The following is a 14985-nucleotide window of genomic DNA, read 5'->3' as shown; positions in this document are numbered from 1 at the left end:
AAACAGACCTTGCAGCCAAACCTAAACATCTAATACCTGAGGTCCCAACCAGGACGCCTGTCGGGTATGGGCACCTACCAGTCTGGCGCACTCCTCAGCCAGCCAGGACGCCTGCCGGGTATGAGGCCGCCGCAGCCACTTGCCACCAAACCTTCTTCAAAGTTGTACTGTTGCATCTACTGTGCCAGGTCTCTCTGCCATCGACGCCACCACGACGCCAGACAGCGTCGTCCTCCTCCGCGAGCCCATCCTCGCACATCGGACGCCGAATCTACACTGCGCCACGCCGTCGAGATCTGTCGCCATCAATGTATAGGATGAAGCACCGCTCCACCAAAGATGCGGTCCACTGGTCCCTCGAGCCCTTGCACATCTCCAAGAACGACGCCCCCAAGGGGGAAACGACACAAGAGCGCCGTTGTCATCTGATCTACTGATCTAGGGTTTTCCCCGAAGGTAGCAGATAGTTGTCTTGAACTTCTCCTTGGTGATGCCTTCAAGAAGGAAAAGCCGCCTCACAGCACCGTCACCGCCGGCCTTGGCCAGGTTTTCACCCGGATCTGAACAGAGGACCTCCATCAAGCAACTTGTACACGAACCGCCGCCATCGCTGCCGGGGACTGGAAGGAGAATCCAGGCCGCCACCGCCTGACCGGCCATGGCACCACCATGGTGCCTAGGCCGGCGTCGCCAGGCCCACCATGCCCGCCTGTAGACGCTCACCAGATCCGCCGGCCCGTCGAAGCCCATCTGGGTACGGTGAGATCTGCGATCTGGGCCGCCGCCACAGGGGCTCCTCTGCCGCGGTATCGCGCCTGCTCTAACCCCGGTGTCACACTCGCCGCAGGAACCCGCCGCTCCACGCCGCCGGTGCCCCGCAGTTCTGTGTGCCGCCGCCGCCAGGGGAAGACGCAGCCACCACGCGAGAGGGAGAGCCCCGCCGCCGCCATCACTGGCCAGGCTACGGGCGTGGCCTCCGGCGGCGGCAGGGGAGAGAGGACGAGGGAGGAGGCCTTTGGGTCGGTGGCTGCAGATCGCCCCCCGTGTCGCCTAGGTTTAGGGACGCGGGGGCAGGGAGATAACAATACCAGTAACTTTGTATATAGAAATTTTAGGAATTTTTGTAAGGGCTCATATCCTAACTTTGCTTCGCTCCGCTTCAGTCCAAACCTACCGACGACGGATCTCGCTTCGGCTGCAGGCCGAGCTGGTTCACAAGTTGCCTCGCGGCTTCTACTCCCCATGCCTCTCGAGGCAGCCCAGCAGCTGTAGCAAACCATATCTCTACTACTACCACCACCATTGACAAGGATAACTACGATCGAAGCCATACTCGTTTTCTTCTCTTGGGTCGACAACCAGATTTACAAAAGAGATTACTCCATCAATTAGCCAGATTGCCAAAGCTACACAAGACACGCCCAAGTTTTCCTTTTCGGTTCAACACGCAATACCCTGTTCTTCTTAAACTGTACTGTATTCTACTCATATACTACTACAGAGAACATGCTTTGATTTAAGCTCGATCGCGGCAGGCAACGACATGCTTGCCTTGTGTACGTATGCACAGATGCATGGATGAAAGTTTGGAGCTCCATCAGTGGCAGATGGGGCACATCATCAAGCCGTTCTCGTTGCACTTGCCGCACCTCTCGACCACGCCGCCGGTGCCGCCGACCACCACCTTGCAGCCGCCGCCGCACTCCAGGCACGGCACGAACCGCGCCCCGCCGCACCCCTCGCAGCCGCGGCCGTCCTTGGCCGCGCACGCCTCCCCGCGCGCCCTGGCCCAACGCAGCATCTCCGCCAGCTTCCCGCTCTCCACCAGCTCCGCGCACGCCTCCGCGCCGCCCAGGTACCGCCCCATCACGAACAGCCTCGGCGGCGGCGAGACGCCGGCGCCCTGCTCCTCGTCGGCCGCCAGCAGCTCCCGGAGCTCGCGCAGGTACTCCCCGTGCAGCGCCACGTCGCGCTCGTCCACGGTCAGGCCCGCCGCCTCCGCGCACATCTCGACCGCCGCACGCGCGCGCTCGCAGTCCTCGAACGTGCGCCGCACGCCACGGAGCGTCGTCGTGTACAGCACCACCCCGCCGCCGCTCGCGCCCGGGGGGCGTCGCTCGGGATACCCCTCAAACGGGTCCCTCCGGCGCCACTTGGGCGCGGTGGCGGTCCCGTCCGCGTTCTTGGTCTCGCGGTCCCGCAGCAGGAAGGGGTTTTCTTTCACGACGCGCCGCCCTGTGAGCTCCGGCGGCGCGGGCTTCCTCGTGTCAGAATCCGATGCGCCACGCGCGTACGGCGTCGGCGGTGGCGGGGCCTTCTTGGCAGCCTCTCCCGTGCCGGCAACAGACGGCGTCTGGGACGTCTGCTCCTTCTGAGTTGGCGGCGGTGCCGCCGGCTGGGCCTGTGCCTCAGCTGGTTGCTTCTTCTTCTTCTTTTTCTTCTTGGGGGCAGGCTTGGGGTCCGTCGTTTGCTTGGAGTCGAGCGTAGGCTTGATGTCTTCAAGGGCCTTGCTCACCTCGGACCACGACGCCGGCGCGAGCTCGTAGCCGTCGAGCTTGTCGAGGATAGGGAGCGCCACGCCGGCGGTGGGCTTCTTGGCGTCCTGCTCTTCCTCCTCCTCCTCTTCATCGTCGTCTTCGTATTCGTCATCACTCTGCTCTGCCTCGACGTCGCCGTTGGTGGCGGCGTTCTGCTTGGCGATGAGCCACGGCTCCTCGACGGCGCTGATGTCGAAGAGGGAAACGCTGGTGGCCGGAGGGCGGTAGGCAACCTCGGCCACCGCCACTTCCTTGGAGCCCGAGCAACCCATGGTGCGCCTGGTGCCTTGGAGCTAGGCGAGGTGAGACTTGGCTGGCGAGCTCCAGGTACGGCTTTTGTGGCTGTGGAGGGAAGGCGAGTTTGGAGGAGAGGATGCGATGGAAGCTGTGGAGGGAGTGGGCTGCTTGGGTGGTGATAAGATGGTGTGCACGGATGGACTCGCGGCCCGGTTAACATCAGAGCTGCTCCCAAATTTCTTCCCGCCGCTCTGCGCCATGGAATTGCATTTCCTGTTTCCTTGTCTCTCTGTCTTCGAAAAACCAGTGGCCGAGCTTAAACCTATACTGATATACTACTAGTACACCAAGGTACAGTAGGCTCTACATCTCTGCCGACTGGAAAATTCGGATTTTTTTTGTAATTGATGATCAATACAGGTTACTTCTCGCCTAACCAAAATCCACATGGTTACACACATTGTATAGATTGGGTTTTTATTTTATGGGGCATAACTTTATTTTTTGTTATGCAACTACATTTTTAACCAGCTGAATTGATGTGCTAGTTACCGCGGAAAAAACTTGATGCGATAATTCTGATAATTCTTTTTTGCGAGAAAACTTCCGATCGATTCATCTTCAATCATGGCAGTACAACGAACACCAAAAATAATAAAAAATTACATCCAGATCCGTAGACCACCTAGCAATGAGTACAAGCACTGAAGCAAGCCGAAGACGCGCCGCCGTCATCGTCCCTCCCTCGTCGATGTCGGGCACAACTTGTTGTAGTAGACAGTCAGAAAGTCATCGTGCTAAGACCCCATAGAACTAGCGCCATAACAGCAACCGCCGCCGATGAAGAATAACGTAGATCGGAAGGATCCAACCGGAGACACGCGAACATAGACGAACAACAACCAGATCCGAGCAAAGGTACCATGCAGCGGCCTCCTCCTCCAAAAAAAAGCCAGGGTTTGTGCCTCTCGCCAGCTCCGCCGCAGGTCCGCCTTGTCTCCGGTGGCCCTAGGGCCATGGGGTGCGGTGGATCCTGGCAAGGGCCAGCGGGAGGGCTCCGTTGTGAGTCGTTTCTTTGAGATTTGTTAGGGTTTGTGTCCTGCTCAGGAAGGCGAGACGGCGACGGCTCCCTGAAGATGGAATAAAGATCTCCCCGCCTAGCCCTCGTTTCGGTGGTGCGTCTAGCATTGTTCGTGGGCGTGTGGAGGTGTGTCTCGGGTGGATCTATCCTCAGTGAATTTGCTACCAGTATAAGAACAAGGCATCGATGCACCATTGTCGTTACTTCCCTACCAAAGGTCCGAAGCCAGCCTAACCTTGTCGATGACAGCCGGAAAGTCTTCATGCATTAATCATATCCTTAGTTTTCCTCCTCCCCAAGAAGTGACTCCCATGCGACTAGGGTTTTCCCTCCTCCCATCGGTGTCGATGTCGGTCCGCCTCACTTCCGATCCTCTTTGGGTCGTGGAGGTGGAGAGGTCCCGGGCCCTCTTTGGCGAGAGGGACCATGCTCTTGTTCTTGTTTGGTTCACCGTCCCGGTTGGGGCTTGTGGCGGCGCTGATGTCCCCTACTAGGGATAATGTCTCTATGTCCAATCCCCCCCTCCCCGATGGTGCATTCTAGCGGCATTGGAGGGCGTGTGACGGTGTGTCTCCATCATCTCGTGGGATTCAATCATGCTGGTGTTTGATGGATCTGTTTAGAACCAATCTTTGTTTTTCTTCGGTTATGTGTCTACATATTTGGTCCTTTCGATCTAAAATTTCTTGATTGACGACAGTTATTCTGGTGCACTGGTCCGATCGGGCCTTAGCACGACCACTTCCCTACTAAAACAAGGTTTGCTCGCTTCTTGAGATGACATTAATCTACACAGGAGCACCGTCGAATTTGTCCATGAACAAACTCAAGAAGGATCAAAACCCAAAAGACAGCCTCAAAGGTGAGACACTGCCTTTCATCTGAACACCACTGCAAGAAAAAACCCAACTTAGACTACTAGCCATAACTAAGGAGCTGGGATTCCTCCTCTCCACAGAACCAAACAAGCAGAGGGAAGAAGAGCCCAGTGGCCGATGGGGGGATTAGATCTGCCGCCGCCTGTGTGAGAGAAGGAGAAGACGATTGACCACTATTGGAGTGAATTTGTACATGAGTCACAAAATAGAAGCTTCATACAACATGGGCTACAAAATAGAGCCGAAAGGGATTAGATTTGCCGCCCCTTGTGTAAGCGAGAAGACAATTGACCACCATTGGATGGAAGTTGTACATATGAGCCACAAAATAGAAGCTTCATACAATATGTGGCTACAAAATAGAAGCATCCTGGTGCTAGAATATCATAGTAATTTTCTATGTCCATCGCCTGTCTGAATGTGCTTGTGCTCATGTATGCACCGGAAGCGAGGCTTCATGCTGCGTCTGCCTACATTGCTCGTATATTGTGGAGTGCTGCTTAACCCTCTAGAACAAGTATACACAAACGAATGAGTAGTAGCCGTCCGATCCAGTAAATGAACGGCTCATAAACCAGAAGTTCACAGCCATACGGACATGCTGACAGCGCTTCAATCCAAAACGTCCATTTTTTTAGTGTACCAAGAATAAGGAATACCTTCTAAAAAAATAACAGGAATAGAACACTGCGCAAGTTTTTTTTTAAGACGAAGTGCAACGTTAATCGAGCTTGGTGCTTGTGGGCCACAATCGTCTCACACTGGTTGTTAGCTGTCCACGTAGTCCAACAGAAAAATGAAAGTGATTCAAGGACAGTCGCTTTCGTCTCCAGTTGAATCTCATCCGTTCAAGTTATGTATTTCACGCCACTTGATTGTTTTCCTGGTTGAAACACGGTTGTCATTTACCAGTTGGAAACTGGATCATCAAAATTCATGAGCGCATGACATGGAAAAAAAACCTCATTTTTTTTATTTTTTCTTCTTTTTTTACAACGCATTACATATTCAAATGTAAGATACACACTTCTAGGTACAGCTTATTGTTACAAGGTTGCAAGCACAAATACTTCGAGGTGTTGCGTGTTTCATCTTCAGAACCATCCGCATGAAAACATACATGGAACCATCCGCATGAAAACATACATGGCATGGTCCTAAAACTCAACAGCTATATTTCATTTATTTTGGAAAGCCGCACATATGTAAAAAAAATGTGGCTATGCCATCATAAACATCTCAGCACATATATTAATGACTGCAAATCCAGTAGCAGCAATGGATATTCCCAGGTTCATAACCCAAGGCAGCTTAATTCTTCTTGTAAAAATAGTATATTGTAGGAGTTGGTAGATTCCACAACCTAAGATGTTAAAAGAGTTCGGACCAATATCGTAAACCATACACCACCCAGTTTTGGGGGCTGAAAGCGAGAACCAACAAGATTCGGATTCGGCCCTGTTTTCCTAGAATGGGGATGCAGCAACTAGTGGTCGCTAAGCAGGACACAAGTACTAGATGAACACCCAGGTCATGCATCGCACAACAAGATCAACAAACTACTTTAGTGAATCACTGTTAAAATCCTCCTAATTTTCCATCTTTACCAATGTTAAAATCCTCCTAATTTTCCATCTTTACCAATATCAAACTAAACTAAGAGTCGTCAGTCATAACTGTAGCCAACCCATCCATCCAAACCAAGGCATTCAGAATGATAATACATTAAGCTAATCGTGTAGGCATCTAACAGTATTTACTAGGTATTCTTTTATTCACTAAGGCTATTTATTTCCAATGGTCAATCCATTTAAGTAAAGCAGGTTAGTGGAACATCAACAAGCAATAGGCTGAGTATTTGAAACTCCAATTAATACAAAAACCTAAAAAAAGGTTGGGAGCCTCGTTGATAAAAAATACATCTAGAGAAAACAAGTCAATCAATCAGACAGAACTACAACATTCATACCTTCTAGGATGCAGCCTCCAATGCTAACATAGCAGCAAAGTATAACCAAGCAGAGATGATAACCAACTGTCTGCCTACAAGGAACTACCCCAGTTGACAACTCACCAAAACTGCTGACCTTAAAACATAAGATTCATCAAGCAACCAAATGTCATTTTTGTATCATCATGGTAGCTAGTTATCAAAAGCAACACGAGCAAAGTAGGCGCGAAGCAAAAGAATGAAAGAAACTACAACCAAAATATAATAAAAATTGTCCTTTTCATGTACTCAAAATACTATGGGGGTGACTGGTTACCCCCAGAGAGTATTTGACTAATCTACAATGCCCATTAAGGCAAGAGATAGGTGATTGCTAACTTGAATCCCCTGAGCCTGTCTCAGGGGGGGGCACAGGCTAGGATACGCTGGTTCAACAAAAAAACATGCCAAGGGGTGAAAAATTATGGGTGGTTATTTGGTTGGCTTCATGAATGATGAATCTCAAAATCACTTAACCAAGGTCAACTCAAGTCTAGACATGGGAGCAGGCTCATTTTCCCCGTTCATGGGAGCCAGCACCAATGCTTGATTTTTGCATCTGTCAGGCCCAGCTACCAGGTGCAAGCTGATCAACCAATTAAGGGGATTGAAAAACATGCTGCATGAGCTATGCAAGTGAATGGATGAGCCAGCCCACCAATCACCCTCTATGTCCCTCTTGTACAAATTTGCTTGGGAGTCCTAACGCACTAATGCAATACAAATTTGCCTTCATCACATTTGTGAAATTCAGGTTCAGTTAATTCAATACCATGTTGGATTTACCAGCTAAAGCTACGAAAATAGGAGGTTTTGTCACCGAACAGCTTATACAAAGGGCAGCCCGGTGCATGTAGCTCCCGCTTGCGCAGGGTCCGGGGAAGGGTCGAAAATAAAATTCACCTCCGAGTGTCCATAAGGTTTTAGATATAGTAGCAACAGAAGTTTGAAGCATTGGATGCGCAATTCAGTAAGTAGAAAATCATGTATAAAGATTATAAAATAGCATGTACATGGTAATGGAAAAACGTACAGCATTAAGGGAAGGTGACTCAAAAATATAAATAATACTATTTATTTAAAGCAAATGAGACCAATAATGTTTGTAATGCATAACTATGTGAACTAGTAATATCCGTATGTCGCGAGCAGCGAAGTTTGCAGATATACATAAAAATGTATGTCCTCACAAATAATATAGAAAATACAACATATAACCAGCAAGACATGCATTCCTAAGATTTAAATGATTGACTTGCTCATATTAATCCAAGCAAGGTTCGCCATCATTAGAGCAGTGTTGTATGCAGTATGTTATAGCAAAAATAATAATGCTACCAGCAAGTACTCGACTGCCCTTTGGTCCAACAGGTGCAATATATTAAGCTGCTGCTGCTATAGCTTATGATAGTCTACTGCAAATATGTCACTGCAAAGGCCTCTGGGATAGTTGTTCTGCCTGAATTTGCTAGAAGTAATTAATACAGGACACTAGGAAATGATTTGATATGTTTAGGTACTATTACCAGTATTTGATACTCCCTCTGTAAACTAATATAAGAGCGTTTAGATCACTAAAGTAGTAATCTAAATGCTCTTATATTAGTTTACGGAGGGAGTACTAGATATATTAGGGTATTGGTCCAGCGAATAGTGGTCATGTCAGTCCTTAATAATGCAGATGTCAAACCAAAATTCATAATGATCACTAATAGGTTGTTTCCCTTTATAGAAGTTCACAACATCGCATGATCGGGTTCTCATACAAAAAGGTTAGAAACTTTCCAACCCCAAGCTATGGCTTGCATAAAGTGATAGATTCAGGCAGCTATAATGCTTTCCATATCTGGTGCCACAACTTTGGGAGATTATAAAAGGAACCTAGAGAAGTTCCACCACTGGAATTTTAGTCTTTGTTCAGCATAATTATCCATTCACGCATGCAACTCTGCAGACAGAGTGATGAAAAATTCAAACACACATAAGGTTACTAGCTTCATTGCCCAGCACGCAAACAGCATCACCTGGGCGTATGACCTCCCCAGAAGGATCAAAATATTAGAAGGGGATGCATCACCTTCAGAGATTTGAAATCTCATGAGGCAGGTGGTTCACTTAGAACAAATGCTTGAACAAGACTTCGGGCTGCATGCATCTGATCCGGTGTGCCAGATATCATAACAGGTGTATCGATGGAATCAGCTAGCGGTTCATCGATTGTTATCTTAGCTCCTGAAAACTGCATATAGGATTAATTATGTCAATCATACACATATATAGTTAACCAGATATGCTACATGACACATAACTTTCGGACACAAACCTCGCGAATCAGATTCAAACAACCTCCATCATGCCCACATAGAGCAGGTATAACTAATCTTGGAACCATGATATTTCCAGTTATGATTGGCCTAGATGAATGAACAGGACTGCAATTAAATTTTATCAGTAAATACATGATGTTTCCTGATGTTGCCAATCAAAAGGGAAGAAAATTTAAAACACAAGACAAGAAACAAACCCAGAGAATCCACCCATTCCTCTGTGTGCCATTCCAGGAATGCCAGATATTGACATCGGATCACCAACATCCTGCATGCCCAACAAAGTTGAGAGTAGGATCACGATGGTATAGGGCTATAAGCAAAAACATTATGAACTTATGGCGTATTAAAGCCATTTGCCTGATTAATAATCTACAATCCAATGCAGCATGTGATATATATTTGATCACTATTGATTTTGTTAATCAGATGGCGACTACAATTCTGGTGCCATGACACATAGATTAATTCACAACAAATCAGGCAAGTCTCGCATCAAAACTCTTGCATGCCCATCTTATGCAATGCCACACTAACTGGTGACCAAATCTGGTCCCCAGCCAAGCCAATCATTATAAGCAGACTTACAACCTTTCCAAAGAAAGAGGAGCTTTGCTTAGGATGTCCAACATAATTTTATCAACTGACAAACCAAAAGAACTGAATGCTGTAAACTACTGTTCCTCTTATAGCATGCTCAAGAAAATATTGGAAGAGAACAAATCGGTCGTACCTTTGTGGTCCAAGGAGCAGGCATCTCATCCAATGGTCGTCCCATGAAATCTTTATGAAACTGAGATGCATTAGGATAAATTCTAGGAGATGTAGATTCATGGATTCCCGCAAATGCACCAAACTGGGGATCCAGCAAACCAAAAGGTGGCTGCATACTGGGACCCATTGAAGCCATTCTGTCCCGGAAAAGATTGTTACGTAGCCTAGCAGTTATCTGCATCAGAGCTTCCTGAATAGCCTCAGAATCCCCGGTTATCTGAAAGAGTAGAAATTCTGCAGTTAATTAACCTGGAAAAGGAACTAAAAGTGTTGTACGAAAATATCCAGTGTGGTAAAGCCAAGATTGTAAAATAACAGATGAAGTTGACATTCGACAAGGCAAAGATCTTAATGCATTGTTTGTAATATTGATAAATAGGATCTATTCAATCCAACAAAAGCAGACCTGAACAACTTCATCAATTTCTTGTACACCCCTTGGAATCTTGTCTTTGCTCAGCACTATTATATGAGCTTTTGACAGCTTCCTCATTTCAGCTATGATACTGCCACCTTTGCCAAGGAGGCAGCCAACTTGGTTAGGTGAAACAATCAGCCTAGATATTGCAGGACCCTCCTTGTTAGAGGTGGGTGGCGTGATTTTACGCTGCACATGCAGAATTGCATTCTGTGCTGGGGAAATGCCATCACCTGGATGCTACAGAGCACAAAGAAAAATTAAAACATTAGAAAGACTACTTTCCAGGTAGAGGATAACTGCCATTCAGAATGGAATGCTAACAAAAAATAATTAAATGTCATAGCAAACTCCAATGCTATGATTTGCTATTAACAATGAATGCCGCATGTGTCAAAATAAGAAACAGACATTTGAAAAACATATAGCAGAGAATGAGGAAAGAAGTACAAAACACCAGAAATGTGCCCCAAAATTCTTGTGCCATACAACCTTCTAATGCATTTACAATGTCCACTAAAAATAACAATTTACCAGATTATGTACTCCCTCAGTCCCATAATATAAGACGCTTTTGCAAGCTAACATGGCTTGCAAAAACGTCTTACATTATGAGACGGAGGGAGTACAATATTACCACCAGTTATGACAGGCTCCCTGGCAACCACATTTCTGGTTGCTGCCTGTACTCCCAAGAAATGGTACTGCATATGCTACCAAATGGTAGCCTTGAGGACAAAGCATGAAAACATATATGAAAATTGCCAATAACACATTCAAAGAATCCAATTATCTAGAAACACTGGAGAATGAAAAAAAACAAGAAAAACATTATCTATTCATTTTAATCCTTAAATGCCTTCACTGCCAAAAAACAGGTCACAGAATGGGCTAAAGGGGTAATGAAATAATGAATAGTTACTGGGTTTATTTAATGAATGAAACTGCACTATCAAGAGAAAAGTAAGGTTGTTACCGCCGGTCCAGAGATGATTATGATGTGATCATCTGACTTTGGAATAGTCTCGAGAATTTTTATTTCACAACCGGTATCTTTCTGAATAGTCTTGATACTGTTTCCACCCTTCCCTATAATACTTCCGACCTTGTCACTTGAACATAATAGCCTGAAGGTGAGAGGTTCTGGAGGAACTGAAGCGTTGCCATGCATGAGAGCATCAGGAAAAGCAGAAAAGGGAGGAATGTTTGAGCGTTGGTCAGGAAAAGTTGGGAAAGGTGCAACATTTGGCCTTTGGTCAATGGTATCAAAAGGTCCCCTGGCATGGGATGGCCCTTGAAAAGGGAGATGAAAGTTAGGTGGCATTCCTGGAGGAAGACCATCTGAGCGATCGAAGGTGCGTGATGATGAACCAGAAGGATGAACAACAGGAACTACATCACTTTCCCTAGGGGGGTGAGTAAAGAGCACTTGAGCCACTGCATTCAGACCTTTCCTAACTGAGTCAAGCTCTCCATTAATCTGCAGAAATGATATATCAAGAAATGCCAGAAATATAATCTTCCAAAAGCAAAATCTTGGATACACTACAAAAGATAATTGCAAGGAACAAGAAAACTAAATTCAGTACTGGAAAAATCTACCTGACAAAGTTCATCTTTGAGTAAAGCACATAAAGGAAGATTCTCCTTTGAAACTCGGATTTCACAGCCACTGTCAGCGGACATTTGCTTAATCACACTACCTCGAATTCCCAAAAGCGAACCTACTTGGCTATCTAGCACCAACAATCTGAAAGAAAGAGGAGTTTTCTGGCCTGATGCATCTCCAGTTCCATTTTCACTTTCAGTTATAAAAATCCTATCAAAGACATGCAAAACAGCGTTCATTGCTGATGGTATTACCCTCTCTGGCTCCAACTTTGTAGTTTTTGCAACAGAGGAATCATCATTTTCTTCCTTGCTGTCATCTCTCTCTGCATCATCTTGTTCTTCCTTGCCGTGGGCATTATCTGAATCATCTTTTTCTTCCTTACTGTGGTCTTTCTCCTTCTCATGCTCGCCATCAGCAGAAACAGCAGTACCACCATCATTCTCTTTACCTTGCTCGTGGCTAGCTTCTTTGTCCTTCTCAACGGTAGTTATGACAATAACTCTCTCGTCGCAACCAGGGACTGCTTCATCAACCCGGATTTTCACTCCGTTTTCTTGCCTTATCTTTGCAATGATGCTACCACCTTTACCAATAACATTCCCACATTTCTCAGTAGGGCAAAGAATGCGGATAAGAGGAACTCCAGGCTGTATTGTCAGCTGAGTCTGCTGTGAAGGAGCATGTTTTGTCTTTTGCCACTTGGCCCGACCATTGTGTTCTGAATACTTCTTCTGGAATGGTCTCTTGGAAGGGTACGCATGCGAAGCCATGTCGTATACTGCCTGACAGGCAAGCGGAGAGCACCAAAGAAAATAAGAAATTAGCTACTGTGCCAATAACCGACGAATAAATATGACCATTATCTGGTACCAAATATCAGCGGCCCAATTGTCACAACAAGATGATAATCTAACATCCAGATTTGCAGCACTCAAGTAACCGTAAAAGAAAACAGCATCACATGACAAATATGGTTAAATGTGCAACAAATAGGAGGACATGGCACATCCATATCAACAGAGGCAGATCAAACGTGCTACTTCTAATGCCAGGATTTCTAGGAGGAAACCACACTAGTGCTTGCTACCAATACATAACAGGCCCTAATTCCTAGACCTACATCCAGGGACGGACCTAGTGAAGTCCATGGGGCTTCAGTTGGAAAAATAAACTGCTGTCCGTGCTGCGCCAAGTAGCAAACAGAGAGCAGGCAAAAGAAAAAACTTCCCGGGCAATATAAGCAGGTTAGGGTAAGAAATCAATACAGGTGCGGATGGATCTCCGCTCCACGGCGACACTGTAGAGCGGAGGAGGTGGGGGGGGGGGGGGGGGGGGGGTGAGTACTACGAGAGAAGAATACCTTCGAGGTTCCCGTGCTTCGCCGGGAGAAGGGCTGGAGCAGCGGGGGTGTTCGGCGGAGAGGGTTTCGGCGACGCCGTCGGGAGGGGATGGCGAAGAGGAAGCTCTGCTTCTGGACCCTTTTTTCAGATCCCTTTTACTGGGCCTCGGCAGAAGCTCGTAACTTGAAGGTCTGAGTGGGCCGAAACGTTCACTTCATACCGGCCCTCTCCAATTCTTCAAGCTAAGTACTTCCCATGGGAAATTCTCAAAAAAAAAAGTACTTCCCATGGGAGCAACTAAAGAAGGAGTGGTTCTGTCAAAAAAAAAAATATAAGAAGTAGTTTCTCAAAAAAAAACTAAAGGAGTGATTCTTAAAAAAAATAAGGAGTACTCCTTCGGGAGCCCACACAAGGGTCACCTGTGTGGGTTGTGGCGCACTCTCAACCACCGCGACGTGTCACGCTTTGGGTGCTCCCTCCGATTTTTTTTCGCACATGTTTTCTGCTTTTTAGATGGTTTTTTTTTTTGGCTTTTCGAATTTTCATCGGTCTTTCTTAGCTTTTGGACCAAATAACATGTTTTTTTCTTTCGCGAGAGGCACGGATTTTCTTATGCTAGAGGTCGTGCCTCTCGAAGACGGAAGGGTTTTTCCTTCCGCGAGAGGCACAGTCGTGTCTCTTTCGGAAAGGAAAAAAACATGCTCCCGTTTCGGTTTTTTCATCCGGTTTTTTTGTGAAAAAAGATCGTCAAAACCTATCAACATGAGACATAATTTTGAAGTCCCGATGCAAGGAATCCAACGGTGAAAACGGTTCAATATTTGTATGCGCGGTTTAAAAGATACAATATTTTGAATAAACCGATCTTAAAAAAAGGAAAACTCATGGGTTGCGACAAGTGGAACACTGCATGTGAAGGTGGGAGTGATCTTTGCAAACAATGCTCCTTAATTAGTGATTTTGAAAAATATGTAGCTCCCAGCAAAAAAATACGAGACGGGCCATGTCGGTGTATTAAGAATGGGGTTCTTAATACCCCCAGACTTATGCACAGGCAGTAGCAGCCTTCCCGGCGGCAAGGGCTTGTCGGAGGATAATCAAAGACAAATCTAAGTCGAGATTAATGAAGAAGCAAAAAAAAATCTCAAAAGATAGAGATCAGAAATATTGAAGATACGGCTCCAAAGCCCGGCAAGATCCTTGCCGGGGAAAATCGCCAAGATCCAAGCCCGGCAAGCTCCGAGTCCGGCAAACATCCCACTACCTTGCCACCGCTCCACCTCATCGATCAGGTTGTCACTTGTCGGTTAGGTGTCCAGTGAGCAGGTAATTAGGTGAAACTTGTCTAGTCACGTGGCAGCTCGCCTCTGAAGATACAGCTTTAATGACACTCGTCCAAGTGATGTGTCAAAGGAATTGAAGGTATATGGACGAACGACACACGAGGAGAGACCAGCCTTTCCGGAGAGCGCCATCCACAAGACAGAAATTTTTTTATAGCTTCTTGTGTAAAAAATTTAAGATTTTATCATGTTCTGACTATTTGCAAATATCCAAAACATAACAACAAACTTTCTGTTTTCAAACAGCAACAAGACTTGCAAAATAAGCAAGGTAAAGGCTATACTTGACACTTTTATTGAAGTAAAAGATACAAAACATTATTCTAAATAGCAGCAAGAAAATCCAACTAAAATAAAATGACGCTCGAAGAAAAACTCATATCATGTGACGAATAAAAATATAACTCCAAGTGAGGTTATCAATAATGTTGAAGACGAAAGAGGGGGT

At 46.4% G+C, this 14985-nt stretch overlaps 2 protein-coding genes across 15 annotated transcripts; both read right to left on the bottom strand.

Moving 5' to 3' along the window:
- Positions 1 to 1316: 1316 nt before the first annotated feature.
- LOC109774000 (uncharacterized) lies at positions 1317 to 3073 on the bottom strand. The gene has a single exon (XM_020332723.4). It carries the CDS (start codon positions 2807 to 2809, stop codon positions 1598 to 1600), a length of 1212 nt encoding a protein of 403 aa, XP_020188312.1. The 5' UTR covers positions 2810 to 3073; the 3' UTR covers positions 1317 to 1597.
- A 1807-nt stretch (positions 3074 to 4880) lies between these two features.
- LOC109773963 (RNA-binding KH domain-containing protein RCF3) lies at positions 4881 to 13369 on the bottom strand. 14 transcript variants are annotated; one of them, XR_012204489.1, is made up of 10 exons: positions 13215 to 13369; positions 11845 to 12632; positions 11219 to 11722; positions 10231 to 10482; positions 9784 to 10041; positions 9248 to 9318; positions 9047 to 9155; positions 8801 to 8962; positions 6703 to 6812; positions 4881 to 5616 (listed from the first exon to the last, which is right to left on the bottom strand). XR_012204489.1 is itself a non-coding variant. In XM_073510181.1 (9 exons), the coding sequence occupies exons 2-8, from the start codon at positions 12622 to 12624 to the stop codon at positions 8819 to 8821; spliced, it is 2118 nt and encodes a 705-aa protein (XP_073366282.1). In that variant the 5' UTR covers positions 12625 to 12632; positions 13215 to 13369; the 3' UTR covers positions 6702 to 6820; positions 8801 to 8818. The 14 variants fall into 14 exon arrangements, 6 of the variants coding, with proteins under 6 accessions (XP_073366282.1, XP_073366280.1, XP_073366279.1 ...); XR_012204482.1 differs by having other exon boundaries at positions 6703 to 6820; positions 8748 to 8962; positions 11845 to 12636; positions 13215 to 13349; XR_012204483.1 differs by having other exon boundaries at positions 8748 to 8962; positions 11845 to 12636; positions 13215 to 13349.
- Between the last annotated feature and the right edge of the window lie 1616 nt (positions 13370 to 14985).

Source organism: Aegilops tauschii, chromosome 3 (genome assembly GCF_002575655.3).
Source record: "Aegilops tauschii subsp. strangulata cultivar AL8/78 chromosome 3, Aet v6.0, whole genome shotgun sequence".
Classification (NCBI taxonomy): Eukaryota; Viridiplantae; Streptophyta; class Magnoliopsida; order Poales; family Poaceae; genus Aegilops; species Aegilops tauschii.
The sequence above is the reverse complement of the archived record's forward strand: the minus strand, read 5'-3'. Positions and strand labels throughout refer to the sequence as shown.